Raw genomic sequence first — 24,183 nt, forward strand, 5'->3', positions numbered from 1 at the left:
CCCGAGGGTAACTCCCATCGAGAGGCGTACCCAAAATATAGTCGATCCTATGAAAAACAAGTTGAAAAATGTCTAAGTAACTTAGCTTGATTTGTGGACGATTGTCAACGAAACCATGATGATCGTCGGTGGAGTCGTGGCGGTTTGCTCATGAAGTCCAAGTAGTCAGAGTAAATTATGACTATTTATTGATGGTGCGAGGGCCTCTCCCGACTAGTTTTCGTCGAGATGAGTAGTTGAAGTAGTTGTCAGCGGATCGTCGAGCGTTCTTGCGAAGTCGAAGTAGTAGTAGCATGATTCTTGCTGGTAGCTTTCCGTATAGTAGTCGGAGCAGTCATCTCCGATCTTGAATAGGCGATCCAAGTCCTCCTCCAATACAGAGAGGAACTCGGATTGAGTGGCTCCTGGTAGATAGAAGCCGCATTGCGTAGCCTGAATAGGAGTCGGGTACGCTCTTCCTCAGATCGGATTGAATCGGATTGAATCCGATCTGAGAAGTCTTGGAGCAGCACGAGTCGTAGTCGCATCGACAGCAGACTTCTTCTCGATCTTCCTGGCTGGGTCAGGGAGCAGCATCTCATCGAGGTTGTCGATGAACTTATCGAAATCACTGCATTGAGCTGCTGGAGATGCCTCCGGCTTCATGTTGTCGACAAGGTGCCGACGAAAACTGGCCGCGCCGTCAGCAACGCACACCTATGAGCCGAAAATGAAAGTTGTGCCCTTGTCGAGCACGACACTGGTGAAGTTGAAAGATGCCATTAAGTTCACCGGTGGATGCTCGATGAACACCTCTACCTGTAGCGCTAACTGTCGGTGTTTAACCTCCAAATCCACCGAGGGATACCCTCAAGGTGGTAGATTGTAAGTGGAGTGTCGCCGAGATTAGGAACTTGAAGGTGCAAGAAACGTGAAACTTTAGAGAGGTTCGGACCGCTAAGAGCGTAATATCCTAAGTCGTGTGTGATGGTTTGTATTGCCTTAGATGCTGTACATTTGGAGAGGGTCCCTGCCCGCCTTTATATAATCTTAGGGGATATGGTTACATGGAAGTTATAACCAAATACGAGTTTAGGAGTCCTACTCAAGTGCTACCCAGGTAGTTTCCTTATATTCCGACTAGTTTTACTCCTGTACGAGTAGTTACAGCAGGTGTACCGTGTGGACCATGTATCATCCTTATCCTAGAATATGTACATCACATGCTTAGTCCCGTGGCCCCAAATTTGACACGCAGTTAGGCCGAGAGTGTTTGGTCCCCCGAGTTAGGCCGAGAGTGTTTGGTCCCCCGAGGTTTATTTTAAGCTCCGTCACACGTCACATTGAATGTTTGGATGCTAATTAGAAGTATTAAACATAGATTAATGATAAAATAAATTCTAAAATCCTAGGCTTGTTCGCGAGAAGAATCTATTAAGTCTAATTAATCCGTGATTAGACCATATGATGCTACAGTAAATATGTGCTAATAATAGATTAATTAGACTTAATAGATTCATTTCGCGAATAAGCCTTAGACTTATACAGTTTATTTTATAATTAGTTTATATTTAATCTTTCTATTCGGTATCGAAACATTTTGATATGACATGGCTCAAATCAATCTCGGAACCAAAACACCCCCCTACCACCGGCTAAACAGTGAGGAATTAAACCTCGGTGGACTAGTTAGCAGTAGCAGACCATGGTACCCTTAACCAGTTAACCTTATCCTAGTAACTGTAACTTAGCAGGCATATAAATCGCAACAAATACTAAAAAAAGTACACAGAACTATGGAATGCTCGCATGGAATCTACCACTACAAGTTTAGTGCGGGTGGGGATTTGAAGTGTTCGTCGATGTCGCCAGTGTTAGTGGGAATAATGGGGCTCACCTCACCAACCATTCTTAGTGCTGTCAATGTTTTCCCTCCATCCTCCAATGGACAGCAGAAGAAATGGATGTCCACCCGGCAATGATTCTAGCTTGGAACCGTGAAATTTTTTTGCTTTAGACTGGATGCGTGTGGATGCTCACTAAACGCCACTTTTTCTGGTGACTCTGATTGTTCGGTAATAACGCCGAGGAGCTATGATTCAGATAATGGGCAGACCTGGTCATGTTAGCTGATCCTGCAAAAACAAGTTCAGTGGAACTTCCAAAAGGAGGCTCACTGAACGGAAACCCATGAATTTGTTCAAATTCTAAAGAAATCAGACTGTTTCCTATGAAGTTCATTCCTTGTTTCGACAAACTCAACCCCATGGCCGCAGACATGTCAAGCAAGAGGATAACGAGACCTGGCACACACCCGATACTGATTCTTCCCAGACAGCCATACATGTCTGCATCACCAACACATCTCTTTCACTTGCTACTTGCTAGTCTCCACACATAATGCAGCCGCGCGTCGAGCTTGGAAAGATGCTCCTATCTATGGGAGGTGGTAGCGGCCGGCGTGATTCTAGGATGAACAAAAATCACAGGCGAGCTGAGCCACTGAATCCCAACTCATAGTCCCCGACCTAACTGAACAATGATTTGTCAGAAATGGTTTGCACTGTTCTGGTCTCCATCCAGGTCAACTGCAAACAAGATTCTTGGTGAATTGATCGGTGCACGAAACTGCAAGGCGTGTTGTGCTCTTTTTTTCGAGGAATTGATTGTTTGCACCAGACCAAAGTAGCCGTGTGTCCGCAAGATTAGAGACGGCGGGAGCCCCGGCAAGGAGCCAGATGTTGGCCGCGTGTGGACAATGCAGAAGCAAGTTGTTTTGCGATTCAGACTGGCCACAGAAGTGGCAGGTTGCATCCGGGGCGATGTGGCAATGAAGGAGCCAGAGCAACTGTTTGCGCTTGGGTGGTGCCATGGACTTCCAAATCCGTATAGCAGTTGCGTCTTGGGTTGGGGATGGTAGCATCCGCAGCAGTGAAAGGTGTCCGCAAATCCTCAATTCCCCTTGCATCCAGACCTGCATGTAGTAGTAGCTGAACTTGTTGTAGGGCCCTGCTGGAGTATCTTCAACTCATTGGCTGACACGCTTGATAGTCGATTTTGTTGATGGAGGTCCCAACTCCCAAGCACCATCCTGCCAAGTTGAATCAACTGTGATGCTCGGCCGTTTGGTAGGGGAGGCGTGTTGTGCTTTTAGTAGCCACAGATGCAAGTCTGCAAGATTTTCACTCAGGATTTTGTATTTGTGTCGCTGATCTTGCGAGAAGATCGTGAAGATTTATACTCTCTCACTCTGAGGTGACGTTGCTCTTGGCTCAGGGCTTGAGAGACGTGAGGCAGATATGCGGACAAGCCAGACGCCACCGTTACCCGCCAAACCAACGGCTCGAACTCAATCCGCCCACATCCACCGCCCCGCCGAGCGGCACACCGACGCGGCGGCTCAGCGTCACCGGCATGAAGAGCTCGGCGGAGCCGCGCGCGGCGGGCGACGTCGACGTGGAGCTTCTCAAGGCGGTGGCGCAGGCGTGGCACGCGTGGTCGGGCAACCCGCGGCCGTCGCGGGGGTCGGAGACCGGCGGGGACGACAGCGACGCGGCCGGCGCCGGGGCCCGCCCCCGCGCGGGCGCGTCGCGGCACCGGCCGTCCCGGTTCAAGTTGGAGGCCATGGCCGCGGCCGCCGCCGCGGTGGCAGCTCCCCCCGGCGAGGTAGCGTGGGACTTCACGCGGTCGCTGTGGGACACATACGAGCTCGTCAGCGTGGCGCGGAAGCTCGAGTCCGGCCTCGCCATCGCCGACCACGCCGCCGCCGCCGCCGCGGCGCCGGCCGTGCCGCCGGGCGGAGATGCGCGGGGAGCAGGAAAGCGGGCCAGGGAGAGCGGGCGCAGCCTGAGGAGCCTGTTCCTGCGCTCCACGTCCAGGAGGTTCGAGGAACCAAACAGCTAAGTTTGAAAGTCTGAATTGTAAAACTTCCTCAGAAATGGCCACAAAGGAAACAGAGCGAATAGCAGAAGACTTTTGACAAGAGAAAGATCCTTTGTCTTAAGAAGCCCAGCATGAAATCCAGCACTGCTGCTGCAGGTGTTCTCGGCATTGATAGTTCGTGTCAAACGTTTCACGATGCAATTAATATTATTCACCTATTTGCGATTTGTGCGGTGCATACATCAGTTGCTTCGCCACTAGCCACGCAGTGCTGAAATGTGGTACGTTGGTATGGTAAAAGAACCATATCATCTCAACAAAACTCAAAAATGTCACGATGTTGTTACTGTACTCTGTCAATTTTAATCGGACCAAAATTCAAATTCTGTACACTCGTCTTGTGCGGCACGCACCCCAACTATCTAGTTGCACACCTTTCCAGCGATAATTAAGTGAGCCGTTGGAAGATAAGGGGTGAATACTGAATACAGAAGAAGATCACGGACGAATACATTATAGCAAATAAATCAATAGAGTAAACTGAACTTTTTTCCACTAATAAATATTGTGAAATGGTGAGAATCTGCCGGCTTAATCTCGAGGAGGTACTCATAGAAGTAGGATTGTGTGTGTATTCATATGGGTGGGTGCGCATAGCACTGTGTTTCGAAAAATATATTGTAAAATGGAATTCATCCAGCATAAATAGGACCTTTGCCCACCACTCTGTTGCCCCTGCGTGCATGCAATTCTTCTTAGGCAAGCTAAGTCTGCAGTTGTGATATGCTTGCCTACTTGGTCATTATTATTTATAACATGAATTTGCCAAAAATAAGAGAAACTCTAAAAAAGTTATTGCAGATTGCTATACGGCCAATAAAGTCACGGATACGCATAGCTAGAAGCCTAACTACAAGGAGGGAAATACTCTTTTGCCTTCTCCTCCTCGTCGCTGCCACGATAGCAGCCAAATATGACGACCCGACCACCATCACACACTTTCTAAAAATATTATCCAGCACACACCCATCCTAGTTCCATGTTGGTGATATCTGCAGCAGCATCTTATAGACATCATTTGCGATGGCACCAAACATGTAACTAGCATTATTATCACAGATAAGGACCTGCCGGGAACGTTCACTCCCTTTTTATCCTCCTATACCACACTCAAGGATCTAGAGGTCAACGGAAAAAAGTTAATTCACGTCATTCCGCCACTTCTGGGATGACTTGCTCTCATCAGTCTCATGTTAAGGGTCAATAGGTTCACCGCACCATCCCATTATTTCTTCTAGGGATTGGCGTCCCTAATGATTACCAAAATAGACAATCTTCCCACGAAGCCCAAGCTCATCCTCGATGATATTGCCAACTTTACTGCACTCTAGATATACTCTAAGGGGGAAGAATTAGCTAAAATTTGATTGTGGGCGTGCTAGTGCATCATATAAACCTTTGTTAGCTTCTCGAAGTGAAAGTCAAGTCCACCAAAATAAAGAATATGAGTTGGAGGGGGGGAGGGGGTGATATGCCCCCACTAAGTGCAAGGCTTTCGTGATTTCATACAATGATTGAGAATCCGAAACATCCGAGTGGTCCTGCGACTGAGAATCCCGACTGAGAACATCCGCGAGCTCAACCCCACTCGCGCTGTAGCGCACTGATAAAAAATGACGGGATGAAAATACCCACGCGAGCAAATAAACCTTCGCTCCCCGCCTCTCTTTTTTCTACAGCAGCAGCGCTGCTAGCCATACTGTTTCGGCTGCGGTCCGTTGCCTCTCCCATCCTCCTCACTGGCGTACGCCCCCGCTGAGCTTCTTCGCCTGCCTTGCACCCTTGCTTTCGCGACGCTCGTCGTGATTACCGGAGACCCAAATCAGGGAGAAGAAAGTGCTAAAGAAGTGCAATTGGAAATATAGAGAGCCCATCGCCACCTTCAGTTCCTGCGGGAAGCTAGTGAGGAGCTCAAGCACATTGAAGAGGCACTGTCCACGAAGGCGTTTGCCGGCTGGTGTTGTGTCCAGCTGCTAGAGTGCCTGCTTGGCTGCAGCATTTACAAGCCTCAGCACCTTGGCATCCCGCCGGCAAAGCAGCTTGCAAGGTTGATCTGTGGGAGGAGCATAGGATGCGGCCGCCTCGCCTCCAGCATCGCCCCTCTCCACTCACCATGAATGCCAAGCCCAAGTTGTACAAGTAAAAGGTATATCCTCAGTCCTCCATCCTTTTGTTATTGATGTGTGACTACAAAAGGGGGAGGCTGCAGTTTTTTGGAGATTGAATTACACTGCTCTCACAATTCATGTGTCTCCAAGGTAGATGTGCTTTTAAGGTGATGAAAATAAATAGACAGGAAAATAGAACTGCACGTTGCCTTGGCTATGCAGGCAAAGGTTGTGATCAACCACAGCTTGGCTAACTTTTCTTGTCACACATAGGATCACCAGCTAGTTGTGCTGCCATCGCAGCACTCCAAAGTGTAACACGGGTCCTGCGGACCTCGTTGATGTACAATGCTTTTAATATCACTTCTTGTTCTTATAAAAAATGGGCTAGCATTGTGCTTTGTAATTCATCATTCGTTTGTGATTTCTGATGTGTGAATTTGAATAGCCGAAATAGAAATAATTAATGCCTTGCTAATTTAGTGGCGTTCTAATTTTTATGCAGGCTTATTCAATCAAGCGTGTGAAGACACCAAACTGACGCAGAAATACTCCAAAGTGTTCTTGCATATAGCTGATAATTCTATATTCAAAGGTCTAGCCATGGAAATGAAAGGATTCATTTTTGTTCTCATTATCACTACGTTGGTGACATCTGCACGGGCACCTTATCGACATTATTTGCGATGGTTTGAAACATATGACTAGCATTATTGTCACAGATACAGACATGCCAGGAACGCTGACTCCCTTTTTATCCTCCTATAGCACACTCAAGGACCTAGAGCTCAGCGGAAAAAAGTTAACTGACGTCATTCCGTCACTTCTGGGGATGACTTGCTCTCATCAGTCTCATGTTAAGGGTCAATAGGTTCACCGCACCACCCCATGATTTTTTTTTAGGGATTCGCCTCCCTAATGATTACCAAAATGGACAATCTTCCCACGAAGCCCAAGCTCATCCTCGATGATATTGCCAACTGCATTGCACTCCAGATATACTCTGTCTTATTAGGGGGAAGAATTAGCTAAAATTTGATTGTGGGTGTGCTAGTGCATCATATCAACCTTTGTTAGCTTCTCGAAGTAAAAGTCAAGTCCACCAAAATACGGAATATGAGTTGGGGAGAGGGGTGGGGCATATGCTCCCACTAAGTGCAAGGCTTTCGTGATTTCGTATAGCGATTGAGAATCCGAAACATCCGGGTGGTCATGCGATTGAGAATCCCGACTAAGAACATTTGGAGGCTCAACCCTTGAGGTCCTGATGCTTGAGGGAAACAAGTTAACTCGCGGCATTCCGTCACTCGGTGGGATGGCTTCCCTCAGATGTCTCGTGCTAACTGGCAATGCGTTCACAACAATGCCTTATGATTTCTTTCACGAACTGTCCGATGATCTCGAAAATGGACAATCTCCCCATGGGGTTATGGCTCATCCCTAATGCTATTGCGGATGGCACCAGACTCCAGATATTCTCTGCCTCCAATATCTCTATTTACCCGTGCATTGCATGTAGCTCTTACCAATCTGAAGTCTCTCACTATGTTGTGGCTGTCATACAACTACCTCAGAGGCAACTTACCAGCCTGGCTAGCGGAGTTGAGTTCCCTAGAGACCATAGGTTTGGACAGCCATATGTCAGATGTGAAGCATTTAGGAAAGATTGATGTCTTTGCATCGTTTAAGACCTTAAAGGAGTTGTGGATCCAATCAAATTCATTTAGTGGTCCAATTCCGGATTTCAGCAACTCACAGCTTGAGTCACTTGATGCGAGGGATAACATGCTGACAGGACTCGTGCCAGCTTCGCTGATGGTGTTGGAAAGCATTCAAAGTGTGGGCTCTCAAATAATTTTTTGCAGGGGCCTTGGCCGGTGTTCCCGGCGGGTGTGATGTTAGATTTGGCTTCTGGGAACGGATTTTGTCTACATGCCCCTATAGGCCTTGTGACCAACGGGTGTCCATTCTACTTGAGGGCCATCTGGTTTTGGATACCCACTTGAACTAGCCCGAACTTGGGTGGGAAATAACCCATGTGATGGAAGTTGGGTTGGCATTATCTGCAAAGGTGGTGTTGTGGTAGAAGTGAATTTATCTAGACGGAACTTATCAGGTATTGTTTCTCCGGCTTTTGCAAACCTTTCAATGCTTGAAAGATTGGATCTATCGGAAAATCAACTCAAGGGGGTAATACCAGAACCTTGATTACTTTGACATATCTCAAGTTCCTTAATGTCTCACATAATGACCTCTCTGGTCTACTTCCAGGATTTAAGCCTTCAGCTGAGGTTGCTGCAGAAGGGAATCCTCTAAGTTCTCGAAATTCAAAGTCGAAAGCACAAATGATTGAGATCATTGTTGGAAGCATTCTAGCTGTAGTGGTTTGGGTTCTGTTAGCTTGTCTTTGCCGGTATCTCTTAAAGAGAAAGAAGAATACAAGTAAGCCCGCAGTCCCAACCCACCTTAGCACCCACAACACCACTGATGCCAGAAATTCTGCTCGTCACTCTGTGAGCGCTGAAAGTATAGATTCAAGTCGTTGTGTGTCGCATTTGGAGAAAATACCGATGCATGTCCTGAAGGATGCCACAAACAACTTCAATGAGAATATGGTCCTAGGTAAAGGGGGATTTGCGGTCGTCTTCAAAGGTATTCTAAATGGGGAGCCAGTTGCTGTTAAGAAGTTTAATAGTGCCACTATGGGCACTGAACAGGTGAAGGAGTTTTTATTTGAAACAGATGTTATTGGGAAATTGAGTCACCTTAATTTGGTTAAACTACTTGGCTACTGCGTAAACAGCACTGATAGGTTCTTGGTCTATGAGTACATGTCAGCCGGTACATTGCACGAGCACCTGCAGTCGAGTGGTCATACTCCCCTCACGTGGGCACAGAGGAGAAAGATATCTCTGGATGTTGCCCGGGGGATCGAGTACCTACATGGCTTGACCCAGCAAAAGTTCATCCACAGAGACCTAAATCCTTCCAATATCTTGTTGGGCCAAGATTTGGGAGCTAAGGTTTCAGATTTTGGTTTGGTCAGGACTATTGAAGATAAGTCATCCACTTCAAAGCCCGCTGGTACATTTGGATGTCTCGCACCGGAATATGCCAGTATGTACAATCCTCACTGCTCTAGATATGCTATTCTCATTTGTCAATCAGTACTTTTCTTTTTTCGAAAGAGGATACCCTGCAAATAGAAAGTATATAAAGTGTGTGTCATACCCTTGCTTCAGTTGTCATACCTTTGCCAGTTTTCCTATCCCCCTAATACTCCAAATAAGAACTTTCATTGGTATCTGAGTCTCTTCATTTTCCAGCTCAATTTGGTCCCCTCCTTTGATGTTGCTGCTTTCTAGTAAAACCCCTTTGGTCATCGGTAATTTCCAATAGTTACAGATTTTCCCCCTCTAAAGCACAATTCTTGGCCAAAATATCCTACAAATGTGACATGTAGTTCCCTTCAGCCACAACAGCTCTAAATTTCTACTCTAGTTTCATTGCATATGGGTTGATAAGCATTCCTCCCTACCATTTCCTAACTTAATGTCACAATTAACGGCTATATCATCAAGAAAATCATCATCACACGAATCTAGAACAGTAAAGAAATTTTTACAACATTGTGCATACCTGAATTCTCCAAGCTTCTGGATTAGTTTAGCGCCTCTTCTTTTGCAGTTAGAATTAATCAAGACTTACCTTGAACAGAACAAACTTCATGTAGAAGTTAGATTGATTTCTTATGTTTTTGCATTCTACAATTTTGATATTTTTCATGCACTAGAAGTGATGTAAATCCATTTATATGCTTACAGATACGGGAGAACTCAGCACCAAGGTTGATGTGTATTCTTATGGTGTTGTTCTTATGAAGATCGTTACGGGAAGAAAGGTCATTGATAATCCTTTGCCTCAGAAAGACAAATTACTCGTACCAATCTTCAGAACCAATTTCCTTGACAAAGAGAAATTTAGGAATATTGTAGACCCCACACTAGAGCTCAATGGTGAAGACTGGAACTCACTCCTGGAAGTAGCTCAGCTTGCTTATCATTGCACGGCAGAAGAACCAGAGCAGAGGCCAGGCATACATACTTGTGTGGGACCCTATCCAAAATGGTGGATAAGTGGAATCCTACAGCAATTAGCTCTGACAAGGGTGAGTCAAGTAGCATGGGACTGAAACAGCTTGTAGAAAAATGGGAAATAGAAGATCTCACAGCTGACACTACATCAGGATAAGTTACCTTGACATTTTGCAAGGTGTTCGTTGTATCATGTGTAAATGAGGAAGCAATTATTGTAACCAGTCCGTTGAAAAAACTGTGGTTTTTTTTAAGACTGTATGAGTATATGACCAAATAGCTAGTTCCAGGTAGATGTGCCGGATATTGTAGTTGGCCCATTGATAAACTGCTTGATGTACTTGAGTTCATACAGTTGCTATTTGTTGTCAAATAGCCACATCATAGCAGTTCTTTTGAACAATTGACTATTTAACTTGGAATTGAAACTATGGATATCACGTTGCTATGTGGATGTTTGCAATTTTCGTTTTCATAGATCTTTTCTGGGAAAAAAAAATGCTAGGTTGGTAGGAGCCTGTCTAAACGAGTAAACGACCTAAGGTCGGTCTGCCTGAAAATGTGAAGTCAAGTTAGCATTTTTTTCCCTTCCTGTCTAAAATGTTAGAAATTGGAAGTGATCAGTGATCTTTTTTCCTTGTGATCGATTTTGTTCTCCTACCATTCTGGTCTGGTGGGTGAGATTTGGTGTTTTCTTTTTTCCTTTTTCCCTATTGCTCTGGTGCTGCCGGAATTTCTTGATGCAGGTAAGGTTCGATTTACACACTAGCCTCTCTTCCTTCTGTGGTATTTTTCTCTAACTCATTTGCTAACTTTGAATCTTTGCATTCTTGCAGTGGCATGTTCGCTGCACTAAGCCATGTTGCTTGCTTACTCCAGGTGCCTGAATGCGTCTTCAGCTGTTTAAGCAAAGTTCAACCTGAAAGGCATTGTAGCTAGGCACGAGGTTTGTGCACCCAGGTAAGTCTGTTCCCATGCCTAAATAAGTTAACTGCATCTTGAGTTCACTGCATCACGCGATTCAAGGATCCATCTGTGTGGTGGAGAAACTCAAGTTTGGTTGCCCAGGTCTTGAAATCTTGAGTTTTGTCCTGCTGCTCACTTGGTCTGTTTGAAATATTGATTGATGCTCTTAAGATCCTGTAAAGTGCCAACATTGTTTTTGTGATATTCAAGCTCAAACCTAGGGAAAGATTTTTCAAGTAGTGCATTTGATGTGTTGAATTGATCAGTGTGTGAGGCATTACAATATACATGATAACCTCTGCTTACCCTTTATTAATTAGTGGCACTGGTGTTTGCTTATCCAAAGTAGTTTCAGAATTCAGACTCATTATTTTCCACTTTGGTACAGGTTCACAGCAGATTTTCCTTCGATATAAAATACAGGTATATAACTAGCCAACTTGAAAATGGTGAAGTAGGTGCATCTTTTTCCTTCTCATCACACATGGTGAAGTAAACATAAGTTTTTTCACCTCATCTTTTCATTGCCTTGCAAGCAGCTACAGATCTTATTTTGTTATTTACTACCTAATTTAGTCTAGAGCAGAGCCAACTTGGAACAACTTTATACTTTATATAGACCATTTGTTTAAAAGTTGCCAATGAGTCAAAGTAATGCTAAGTAGACAACAATAGCCAGCATTTGCATTAGACTGCAAATGAGTTTTATTTTCTTATTCTCACTTGGTATGTGTAGCTCAAGATATTGCAGCGTGAATTTTCCAATACGACAATAGTGCCTGGGATTTATAACTCGAGGTAAGCATGAACATGACTTAACCACAACTGAAAAGAACAACAATACAAAATAGTCTATATGGATCCTGTTTTGTTTCAGAATTTCAAAAACACATGTTGCCTATATGAAACATGGTGATGCTTAGATTCTATACATACTTACGTAGTAATGATCAGGTCATTTTCATTGTAAACTGCGATTTTTTCTCTTCTTCCTTATAGAAAAGCAATTCCTACCAAGAATGTCTTCTTTTGCGGTTACTGTAACAAAGCAAGCAAATCTATGATAATGGCTTTATTTTTTAAAACCATAAATCTTGACTCTCCAACATGAATAAAAGAAAATTGCTTACATGTTATTCGATAGATACCTTCCTGTTTTCCAATCATCATCTATTGTGAACTCCATCACATATAACGCCTCAAGTTCTCAAATGGAGGGGAAACTCTGTTCACATGTTATGAATGGTAAGAAACGACGTCTCTCTCTCATATGTGTATTTTGCCTTTTTTTTTTCCATCTTTAGTGCCTGAACACTATTGGTACTATTTTGCATTTCAGTGAGAAATAGATTATACATTCTATGGATTTTATAATTTGACAGATGAATTATGACAATGTTCCTGAGGAACTGCAGAACATGGAATGACAACCGCTAAGGTCTGCTAAGATATCTACTTCCAGTTCTGAATGAGTAAGCTACAATTTACTCATGATTGCAGATTTCAATTGTAATACATAACCCTTCCTGTAATTCATCTTTTTTGTACAGAATTATGCTTAGAACTTAGAAGTATAATCAGACTTCTGAAATTAGACTCTTCGTTACAGATCAGACATTTTTCGAAAGACATTACAGATCAGACATTACATTTCACTTATGCTCCAGAGGGGCCAAATGCTGTATCCACAAACTGTGATTCCTCTGGCCAGACAGGATCACCATCTGCTGCATGCCTGTCGTGGTTCTCATCCACAAATTAAACCAGGAACTCATAACCCTCGAACATGACTTGACTTGTGGCTTATTTTCCTAATTTCTCCAGTTGGTTCTCAATTTGATTTGCATGCTCGCACATCTTAACAGTCCTCACAAACTTCAGATGCTTTGAAGCCCTTGGCAAAGTTAGAACTTAGAAGCTATCGATGAAGAGTTTTCATTAGATTTTACACAAAACACAGACAATATTCACTGAGGAATGTGTCCTTTTGTGAACTCAATTCGAACAAAAAAAATGAGTTCACTAAGTTCAAAACGAACACTTTAGATCAAAGCCTTCTGAGTTCTGAAGAACTGACTTGATTTAGACTGTGTATACAGAATGTAATTCTCCAGCCTTTGCTATACACATCTGCAACCTGTAATCTAACACCGATTAAGTGCAAGAAAACACACGTAGTTAGTGCCAAGGTACTGATGGCAACTGCACACAAGCACCCAAAAAATCAGAGCCTGTCAGGGTGCATCAACTTGGTAACGATTTCATGATCACCAAATTTGACCATGTGACAGTAAAATTTCACATCGGAACTTGATAATTTGATATTGCATACCATTATAATCGCTTAATACTTCAAACTAAATTACCAAAAGCAGCACAAAATCGTCGTTGGATTTTAAACACTGTGAACTAAACCTCACCACAGATACAAAGACGATCGATGCCCGTCAGATTCAGTTTTCGAGTCCGGGCACCTGCATGCGCCGGCTGGCCTCCGACTTCTTGCCGCCGAGGAACTCGTCGGGGACGACCTTGAGCTGCTTGCGCTTCTTGGACTTGGCGATCTTCTGGATGGTCTTGGGGTTGGTGACCCGCTGCAGCTTGGTGCCCGTGCGCAGCACGTTCTCCTGCTTGCGCTTCTCCCGCTCCTCGCGCGCCTTCCGCTTCGCCACCTTGTTCTGCCGGATCTCCTCCTTGAGCTCCGCCTTGCGGGCCTGGTACGCGCGCTTCAGCGACTTCTCGCGGACGCGCTGCTCCAGCGGAGTCGGCTTCCGCGACACCACCACGGCCGACGCGCGCCGGGTGCGGGGCTCCTTCCACCGGCGCCCCGACACGCGCCCGGCGATGACGCCGTCGTAGGTGGGCTGACCGAAGGAGGCCGGCTTCGAGGGGTCGGACAGGGAAGGCATGGCACGGAGCTTGGACGGCCGGGGAACGTCGGCGTCGAGGTCCATGGAGTCCGCGGCCGCCGCCTCGGCCTCCTCCTCCTCCTCGCGGCGCTTGCGCTTGCCGCGCTCGCCACCGAGGCCCTCATCCAGGTAGCGGAAATCGAGGTGGGAGGCCATGGTGGGATCGATGGGGGCGCGGGCTTTGGTGGGGAGCGAGAGGGAGGACGAAGGCGGAGGCGGCGGCGGGTTTATTAGGGTTTGGGAGTAGCAGCAGCGGATGGCGGCTGATTAAATGGGCCGAGCTAGGATGAATACAACTTGGCAGCCCACCAATTTGGTGGGCCATTTTTTTTTTCTTGAGGCGAGGCCGGGATTTTCACGAGAGAAAATATATCTGGAGCTGTAAAATATAATCTGTACCTTAATCTCAAAAAAGAATATAATCTGTACCTGTAGAAAAATCAGAGCGCAAAACATTTATATTTTGTATCAGATTACGTATGAATAATATATTCCGTTCCAAAATATAGGCCATTTTAGTTTTTCTAAGTTCATCAATCTTGCTATGTATCTAAACATTATATTTAGTTATATTATAGGTGCATTGCAAAATTGATGATCCTAGAAAAGCTAAAACACCTACAATTTGAAATGGAGTAACCAAAATGATTTACAATTTGAAATGGAGAGAGTAAGCCAAAACAAACTACAATTTGAAACGAAGCGAAGGGAGTAGTTGTTAAAACGGATTATGCAAATGTTGATGGCAAGTGGAGAAAAACATTGTCCTATATATTTATACAAAATGAGCCGTTTCCTCCGTATATGCAATTATGCAAATAATCTACTTTTGGTAGTTTTAGCAGTAAATACAACCGATATATTAAAAAATAGTAACTCTATTAAAAACAAAAAGAGCTGCCGGCAAGACAGCAGTTGACACTATCCAGCATGCACTATTAAACAGAGAAAAGGGAATAACTAACTTTTCCACGCTAGTTATCCCGCAACACAAGAGTAGTACACGATGTATTCATATGTTAGTGAGTAGCAAGGGCAGAGGAAATGTTTCATACTTTCTCTTATTTCCAGTTAAGAATTAAGGTCACAAAAATATGCGTAAAAGTTAACACTGAGTTTGCTCAGTTACTCCAGACCCGAACCAGAATGGTAGAAACGGAGACACCTGAAGATTGTACAAGGGTGTTGCCGAACAAAATGGTGATCTAAAGCTACAAGGAACGAATATTTAGTCAGGACTAGTCACCTAGTCCAATAGAGGAAAAAAAAAGCTTCAGAAACACACGGCTGGTCATTAATCCAGTTTGGCAATGACCGCATCTGTGACTTCCTGGGTTGTGCTGGTGCCACCCAAATCTTTGGTTCTGTACTTGCCTTCTGCAATGACACGCTTCACTGCCGTCTCCAGCCGGTCAGCAAACGATGGGAACTGCAAATGCCTCAACATCATAGCGGATGAGAGCAGCAGTGCAACAGGGTTAGCTCTCTTCTTCTCCACAATCTTCTCATTTCCGACGTTTCCTGCAGAAGCACCTTGCTCGAAGACAGCATGGTCCTGACCCACATTACCTGAAGTGATGCAGCACATAAAGAATTATAGACCTTCTAAATTCATATACGGCATCTCCTAAAGTATGAAACATGCTCGAGCTCAGCATAGAACAATCATGGAAAGATTTTTAAAAACATTTATATCAAAAGAATAGATGATGCAGTAAAGTAGCAAAAAAAGGTCAAATTATGCATAGATACAAATGCTACATTACATACAACTATGTAGCTATTCCCACAGGTAGAGGTAGGATTCCATAAATAATAGTTTATAAACGCGTACCTCCAGGCATGACACCAGTGCCTCCAGCAATACCTGCAGCTACATTAGCCACCAGATTGCCGTAAAGATTTGGGGTGACCTATGGAAGGAACCAAATAGAAGTGAGTTTCAAATTCATAAATAATCTAACAAAAATCATTTCAAAACTCTGGGTTGACCAGAAAGCAGTCCACCAAATCAATAAAAAAAACAAAGGAAAAATGAGCTTGACAAAAATAGGAACTAACATGCTAGTATATCAAATTTGCAGAACATCAGTTCATTTTGGTATCCCAATAGTCCACACAAGACTAATGAGACTCTAGGTATACAGCAAGAAGCAGATGCAAGATCAATATTAATGCATTTGTACTTACACTATAACATGAGAATACACATTAAATATCAGCTTGGTGAGAATCAGAGTAAAATTTGAGTGATAAGAGGGTGTATACATACCATAACATCAAATTGTTCAGGCTTCGCAACAAGCTGCATACAACAGTTGTCCACAATGATTTCATTATATTGAATCCCAGGGTACTTCTTTGCAACCTCACGGCAAGACTCCAAGAACAAACCATCAGCAAGCTTCATAATGTTTGCTTTATGCACTGCTGTCACTTTCTTTCGATTGTTAAGGTATGCATACTCAAAAGCATACTTGGCAATTCTTTCTGAGCAAAACTTCGTTATCACCTAGCAAATCCATGAAGTGAGAGTATTAGGGAGAAAGATACATTTAGGTGGCAAAACAAAAAAATGAGCGGCAATCTTATATGCATTTTACAATAACACAGCATGTTGGAGAAACTAGGAATGCCGTAAGAATATGCGTGGTAAAGGACTCGCAATATGTGCCAACAACAGATGCTGTTTCAGTGATACATAGCAACTTGTAAAAATACTAGCTTTTTAAGACATCTAAGCAGGCACATTTTGAGCGCCAATCACCCTAATAAAAAATTCTACAGCCAAGTCAAATGGCAGCACCCACCAAGGTCACAATACCAGAGTTATAAAAATCTAACAAATGAAAGAAATAGCTGGAGTTTTGGCTCACTATACGTGACATCAAATAGATGTCACTGAGCAGACCAAAAATCAAGTAAATGAAAATTGGTTGCACACAGTACCATTTTTTAAGAAATTGTCTAAGGATACATCAACTAAGCCACATTTTGGGCTATATACAGCAACTGACATCCCTATTTGTTACTCCATTCTTGTCAGTTAGATGAGTGGGCCATATAACCAGACCAATTAAGCCCTATAATCAGTTAATCACTACTAAGTGGATGGGTGAATGGCACCTTTTGGAACTTACTTTAGTGAATGATTACATTCACCTCCACACATGGACATAGCAAGGTAAAAATTCTATTCTTCTATTAATGTAGCATACCAAAAAGTACAGAATAGGACAATATGGTTCATTGTAAACTCTAACATGCACTTTAAGTGCTCAAATGTCAAGATGACGTTAATAAGTAGTAATGAGCATTAAATTTGATAGCTATTGTTAAATGGACAGCACAAATGACCAGTAAAATTGTTTTGATGACTTACATAATCTTAAATACAGAAACCTTGATATACACAGTTTAATTAACAGAACAGTAAAGATTAATGTTCCATTTAAGAAAATATATCACCTTCAGTGATTCTGTACTATCAAGAATGACAGGAATAATCATATATCTTGAGGATCATCCAAAAGCTTTGATAGGAACTCTACATGATCTAACAAATTAAGTGCATCTCACTTAACTCGAAGATATATTGAAGCAAGTCACCCCTAAAGTCTGTATGAACTATCCCTTGCACCAGTATCCCAACCTCACATTCATTGGAAGCAGATGCTTGCAGAAACATATATAAAGTACAGTGCCAAAGTGCATTTGTTTTTCAATACAGAATACACACATGCATTAACTGTACAATTTCTCAACCAAATGTCCCAATGCACCAGTTACTGTATTTCAAGATTCAACCATCAACCTACCAATCAGAAACACGGCATAATTATAATAACCAATAAGCATGTTGATCTAACATTGTATGGCTACCCAATAAGATTTCAAATTAATTTCCCAAATGAAAATATACAAGATTACAAATTCAACTTCCCAACTGAATTTTCTCATCATGAATGGTTTCAGTAGTATTTCTGGAGAGTGGGTGTGTATATCTATACCAGCAATTAGAGCAGTAGATCCTATCATAGTGTCACAATTTGTAGAAGCTTAACACACTTAGCCATGTATAGTACACATTAGCTGTCGCACGCTGCATCAGCAAGCAAATTACTAATCCCCAAGAGAGTGGTACGCGGAATTCTCCATACCTTGAGACTCTCGACAACGCCGGGCACGACCTCATGCTCGAGCCCCGAGTACTCGCCCTCGGTGTTCTCCCTGATGACGACGATGTCGACGTTGTCGTGCCTGGTGGGCAGTCCTGGGAGGTTGAAGCAGTTGACGAGCGCGGCGTAGAGGTCGAGCTCCTTGCGGAGCTGCACGTTGAGGGAGGAGACACCTCCGCCGACGGGGGTGGCGAGGCCGCCCTTGAGGCAGACCTTGTTGCGGCGGATGGATTCGATGACCTCGGGGGGCACCGTGGGCATGTCGCCGCGGACCTCGTAGGTCTCGAAGTAGACGGGCGCGTGCATCGCCTCCATCACCTGCCGCACGGCGCCCGTGACGAGGGGCCCGATGCCGTCACCCGGGATGAGCGTGACGCCGCGCGGGGCGCCGTCCCCCGGGCGGGGCATGTAGGTGACGGTGCGGCGGGACACGGCGCCGGCGAGGGGAGTGGACGGGGTGGGGGAAGGGGATGGGGCGAGGAGGCGGCGTAGGAGAGGGGTCGATCGCCGCGCCATGGCCGGAGCTAGGGTTTCGGTGTGGATGCGATCGGGGATGGAGGAAGGTCGGCCGCGAGGATGTCAGGGAGAGGACTCGAAGGGCCTTTGCCTTTGGGCTGTTCCGATCTGTACAAAGCAAACTACGGTCCATGGATGATGCAGCATTACATAAAGCCACTCATATGTTAGTTTTCTTTTTTTTACGAACAAATTGCAGGAGCAAGTTTCCTTCGATAAAGAGAATAAGAGAGCCTTTATACTCATTAACAGATTTAATAAAATCATATAATCTTTGCTCAGTGTATTCAAGTATACCGTACACCCTCTAATTTCACGTCGGTTCGTCGAGTTGATTTGACGTGCTTGACTACTTCGTGCAGGACTCTCTGCACGAATCTTCACGCACAAATCAAGCTCTCATGATCTATCTATTACTACGCTAACCACGGTGTTATATTGAATCAATCCATCTCCCTCGATAATAAGCGCATACACTATATCTGGTTTCAAAGCAATGATTAAAGCATGTCATGATTGGCATGCGAATCAGATTGCACATTCTGTCATTTAACCGGGTTTGGACTGGTGCTTGCTTCAACTTCAAGGAGCACGATCTATATATCTCACCATCACGTACCTACCTCACCCTCTCCTTTTTGCGTGAAAGCAATTAACGATGGCAGTACTTCAATATAAAGAAGAAGTAACCATAACCATGGGTGCCGATGCTAAGCTAATAAACGCTAGTTGCTAGGTAAATGGTTGCCTTGTTGCTGAAATTGGAGAGAGCAACGATCGGAACAAGTTGTCATATATTTTTTTAATGTATAGTAAGCTCTGTGTTATTTTAAACAACAACACTCTTCGTTAGAATGGAAAATGGGTTGAGCATCACTGGAAGGTTAGTTAAATAATGGTTGAACTATCAGTTATACCATGGTTACTCCGAGTCTGCGACACCGGAGGCGTGGTTACTGGTTAGTTTGCTTGCTAGTTGTTTAACAGGGTGTAGGAAGAAACTTCATTAAAATCTTATATTTGACATTCAATCGTTGTTATATGTTCTTTTAACATTGCTCCGGTCATCGCTTTTGATGATAATTGAGATAGAAATAACCTATGAAGTTCATCGAGAGCTTTAGTTATGCTGAATATTTGTACCAATCTATTATAGCAGTTACTATGGTTGTTGATATGATCATGTAACCAAGGATTTTTATGTGCAAAAACTCTTACACTGTGGCACTGACAATTCTTCGGAATGCTAACGCACTTAGTGTTAACCTTTTCCTTTCTCCGGTTTGAAGTCAGGTCCGTTGTAAAACTTCCTTTTTCTTTTAATGAAATATTTTTCCAAGCAAGTTTTTGAAAGAATACCAAGCGCACCAAAGGTGAGCAACCTATTGAGTACATAAGACACTATGGCTACAAGTATACTCAAGTTGAACTATACAAAGAAAAATCGTATGAGCCCCGAATTCCATTCGCTTAAGAACAACATTAATTCTTAAGAACCTTCAGCAGGTTGACGCATTCTACGCGTGGTCGTCATCACTTTCAAATTGTCACTTGCCACTACGAATCGCTTCCTTGTATTTTTCACGGTAAATTCATGGCGGGCGACTTCCCGTCCATACAACTCTACAGCCCCCTCTGAGACCTCCACTTGCGCCGTGCTCGTGTTCTAGTGGTTCCAATGGCGCTCCGTCCCCTTTCACAGAGCAGTGGCTCACGAGCCTGAAGTGCCACGGCGTACCCACCGATCTACGTGGCTCCATGTGACACGGTAGGTGGCGGCGCCACCGGCGCTGAGAGCAAACAAAAGGCGAGGCTGCCATTTCACCGCGGCGACGGGCGCCGACGAGGCGCGTCCTGGGCCTCACCCCCATTTTTCTGGCCCAAACGCCCCAGTTTTTTTTTTCACCTCTCCCCGACACGGGCCCGGGGCGCCCACCCAATCGAGCGGCTGGCGATTGCCTCCGCGGCCTCGCCTAATCCGTGGCCATCCCCTTATCCCCCCCGCCTGCTTCCCCTCTTCTAGATAAGCAGCGCAAACCCCTACCCTCCCTCGCCTCTCCCTATCCATTCCGCCCCCAAATAATCCCCACCTCCCGCTGCTCCCCCGCCTCCGCCGCCCGCCATGGCCTCCCTCGCCTCGGCCTCCACCTCCCTCCTCTTCCCGCAGGCCTCCTCCTCCAGGAGCCGCGCCCGGCTGTCCACCTCCCTGGGCTTCTCCGCGCAGCCGGCGCGGCTCCGGGGCCGGGCGGCGGCGGCGGCGGCGGGCGGGCAGAGGCGCGGGCGCCTGCTGGTGGTGCGCGCGGCGAGGGGCAAGTTCGAGCGCACCAAGCCGCACGTCAACATCGGCACCATCGGCCACGTCGACCACGGCAAGACCACCCTCACCGCCGCGCTCACCATGGTGCTCGCCTCCGTCGGCGGCAGCACGCCCAAGAAGTACGACGAGATCGACGCCGCCCCCGAGGAGCGCGCCCGTGGAATCACCATCAACACCGCCACCGTCGAATACGAGACCGAGACCCGCCACTACGCCCACGTCGACTGCCCGGGCCACGCCGACTACGTCAAGAACATGATCACCGGCGCAGCCCAGATGGACGGCGCCATCCTCGTCGTCTCCGGCGCCGACGGGCCCATGCCCCAGACCAAGGAGCACATTCTCCTCGCCAAGCAGGTCGGTGTCCCCAAGATTGTTGTCTTCCTCAACAAGAAGGACATGGTCGACGACGAGGAGCTGCTCGAGCTCGTCGAGCTCGAGGTCCGTGAGCTGCTCAGCAACTACGAGTACGACGGCGACGACGTACCAATCGTCTCCGGCTCCGCCCTCAAGGCGCTCGAGGCCCTCATGGGCAACCCGGGCCTCAAGCGCGGCGACGACGAGTGGGTGGACGGTATCTTCTCCTTGGTTGATTCCGTCGATTCCTACATCCCAGTCCCCCAGAGGCAGACCGACCTCCCCTTCTTGCTCGCTGTTGAGGATGTGTTCTCCATCACTGGCCGTGGTACAGTCGCCACTGGCCGTATCGAGCGTGGCACCGTCAAGATTGGTGACACAGTTGATATTGTCGGAATCCGGGAGACCCGGAACTGCACGGTGACTGGTGTTGAGATGTTCCAGAAGACCATGGATGATGCCATGGCTGGGGACAATGTTGGGCTTCTGCTCCGTGGTATGCAGAAGGATGACATTGAGAGAGGCATGGTGCTGGCTAAGCCCGGTTCTATCACACCTCACACCAAGTTCGAGGCTGTTGTGTATGTGCTTAAGAAGGAGGAGGGTGGCCGGCACTCTCCTTTCTTCCCTGGTTACCGCCCGCAGTTCTACATGCGGACAACTGACGTGACAGGGAATGTGACAACAATTATGAATGACAAGGATGAGGAGGCAAAGATGTGCATGCCTGGTGACCGTATCAAGATGATTGTGCAGCTCATCCAGCCCGTTGCTTGTGAGCAGGGAATGAGGTTTGCTATCCGTGAGGGTGGTAAGACCGTTGGTGCCGGTGTCATCAACAAAATCATTGAGTAAACCGGATATGTCATATCCACCATGAAATTTTCCTTGTTTACTCTCAGCGAAATGCTCTGTAGTTGTTATTATGTGTTGAGTTTTAGGGGTTGTTCATGTGAAATTGTAGTATGGCACTTTTTTCGTCCAGTGAATTTGCATACTTTGTGACATTCACGACAATGATACATCAATCTTTTTGCAATTGATTTGGCTAAGAGGTGCCATCTATTGTTACATGTTCAGTTATTTGCTGATTGCCCTATTGTTGTGTTGATAATTTGATATGCTTAAGATGAATCCTGATGGTGCCACAGGCACATGGTTGTAGCTTATTTGCTCCTTTACAGTATAGCAGCACTAAACTGGATGTGATCTTGCTTTCTAGACTCTCTTGGCAAACCTATCTCAATTCGTTTATAGTACTTCATAATTCATAATTTGGATCAAGTTTCTACAAATTAATTACTCTGTATGCAGCCATCATGTCTTTGCATTCATCATTATTTGTCACTTGATTGTTTCCATGAAATGTTTGTTACTGAACTTGCTTCTATTTATGCTGGAGTAGCAATTTTATTAGTGGTTTAAGGTGGTTATCTCAGTCTATGTATGACAACCACATTAGTCCATTCTGTTCTTGTATCCTAGCAGATATGCTGCTTTCTGAAGCTATTAGTGTGTCCTGTTGGGTGTTCCATGTATAGACGCTTTGCTTCATTTTTCATAAGAAACTAGAGCCTAGAGGGTTACTCATGTTTGATAATGCTATACGTCACATCTTTTGTCATTCAAATCATGAGCATGAACACTATTCGCCTCATCCAGTGTTTATTACAAGGTTTGTGGCTCTGAAGCTGGGGTAACAATATGGACATGACCATTGGTTCAGCAGACAGTAGCTGTGTATTTCTTTAAGAATGATCCTTTTAGCAGCAAACCAGTACGAGAATGGACAGGAATTGACATTCTTGTATAACTAGGATGGTAGATGCCCGTGGAGTCGCTTCTTATCTTTTGATATTATTAAGGGAAATTAAGGGGCTTGAATGCAGTCTCTTCTGCTGTTGTGTCTGAAGTAATGCACCGGAAACTGAAAACTGAACATGCATAATCAAAACTGCATGCTAGTCTTCAGTTATTGTTTAATCATACGGAGTTATAGACCAGACCAGATTCTTGGCATGTTTACTTCTTCATTCTAACAGCTGTATCTGCTACTAGAATTTCTTGAGAAACTTATCTTGGTTCATTTGTACTGCTTCGCGATTTAAATCAAATTTCTGCAAAATTAATGACTATGCATGTGGCCATCAGGCCACTGCTTATTCTTCCATCTCTTCGACTTGGGCACTTAATTGTTTTCACGGAATGTTTTCCGTTAAGCTTGCTTCAAAGTTAGTGCTTTTTAACTTTAGAAGTCAATCAGTTTTCACGTTTCCACCGAGAAGGTGGTTTGCACCTAATATTTTCCCTGGTTGGTTGTTATCTCAATCTAACTATGCATGCCAACTGCACTGATCCATTATGTATCTATGTTCACGTGTCCTAGCAAGCAGATATGGTGCTTTCTTAAGCTGTTAGTTGAAGCTTTTAGTTGTGTTCTATTATGTTTCCATACATAGATGCTTTGCTTCAGTTGTCATCATAAATCATATTAGAGGGTTACTCATGTTGTCTCCCTGTTTTATTGTAAGCTGAAGCCATTTCCGCCCAACTGGTTTGCTATGTTTGATTGACGCTACTTCATATTATGTTTATGTTTTGTTATCTGCACGACTGTCATCAACAGCTTTGGGAAGCACTTCTTGAGCTTTGATTTCCACTTACCTGCTCTGCTGCTCGTCATGGTGGCTGAGCACTACTGTTGGGGGGGCTCTTCTGTGGCCGTCTGAAGTACTGTGCCAGCAAACTGAAAAACAAAATGCCAGAGTCGATAAAACCTCTCCGTTCTGGTATTCAGGTCTCGGCTGATCGTCCTGT

General features: G+C 45.0%; 4 protein-coding genes and 1 pseudogene across 7 annotated transcripts; 3 read left to right on the top strand and 2 right to left on the bottom strand.

Moving 5' to 3' along the window:
- The first annotated feature begins 2,715 nt into the window (after positions 1–2,715).
- On the top strand, positions 2,716–4,088 carry LOC112879088. 4 transcript variants are annotated; one of them, XM_025943458.1, is made up of 2 exons: positions 2,716–2,917; positions 3,256–4,088. In XM_025943458.1, the coding sequence occupies exon 2, from the start codon at positions 3,394–3,396 to the stop codon at positions 3,880–3,882; it is 489 nt and encodes a 162-aa protein (XP_025799243.1). In that variant the 5' UTR covers positions 2,716–2,917; positions 3,256–3,393; the 3' UTR covers positions 3,883–4,088. The 4 variants fall into 4 exon arrangements, with proteins under 4 accessions (XP_025799243.1, XP_025799214.1, XP_025799223.1 ...); XM_025943429.1 differs by lacking the exon at positions 2,716–2,917 and adding an exon at positions 2,931–3,175; XM_025943438.1 differs by lacking the exon at positions 2,716–2,917 and adding an exon at positions 2,931–3,107.
- Positions 4,089–5,467: 1,379 nt separating this feature from the next.
- On the top strand, positions 5,468–10,416 carry LOC112880594 (annotated as a pseudogene).
- A 2,937-nt stretch (positions 10,417–13,353) lies between these two features.
- LOC112893815 (actin cytoskeleton-regulatory complex protein PAN1) lies at positions 13,354–14,226 on the bottom strand. Its single transcript, XM_025961318.1, has one exon. The coding sequence runs from the start codon at positions 14,152–14,154 to the stop codon at positions 13,543–13,545; it is 612 nt and encodes a 203-aa protein (XP_025817103.1). The 5' UTR covers positions 14,155–14,226; the 3' UTR covers positions 13,354–13,542.
- Positions 14,227–15,032: 806 nt separating this feature from the next.
- On the bottom strand, positions 15,033–18,820 carry LOC112875133 (isocitrate dehydrogenase [NAD] regulatory subunit 1, mitochondrial). Its single transcript, XM_025938858.1, has 4 exons — positions 18,159–18,820; positions 16,271–16,510; positions 15,833–15,911; positions 15,033–15,567 (listed from the first exon to the last, which is right to left on the bottom strand). The coding sequence occupies exons 1-4, from the start codon at positions 18,690–18,692 to the stop codon at positions 15,293–15,295; spliced, it is 1,128 nt and encodes a 375-aa protein (XP_025794643.1). The 5' UTR covers positions 18,693–18,820; the 3' UTR covers positions 15,033–15,292.
- A 1,916-nt stretch (positions 18,821–20,736) lies between these two features.
- Positions 20,737–22,418, top strand: LOC112890448 (elongation factor Tu, chloroplastic). Its single transcript, XM_025957340.1, has one exon. The coding sequence runs from the start codon at positions 20,815–20,817 to the stop codon at positions 22,219–22,221; it is 1,407 nt and encodes a 468-aa protein (XP_025813125.1). The 5' UTR covers positions 20,737–20,814; the 3' UTR covers positions 22,222–22,418.
- Positions 22,419–24,183: the final 1,765 nt, after the last annotated feature.

The sequence above is a fragment of the Panicum hallii genome, chromosome 1 (assembly GCF_002211085.1).
Source record: "Panicum hallii strain FIL2 chromosome 1, PHallii_v3.1, whole genome shotgun sequence".
NCBI classification, from domain to species: Eukaryota; Viridiplantae; Streptophyta; class Magnoliopsida; order Poales; family Poaceae; genus Panicum; species Panicum hallii.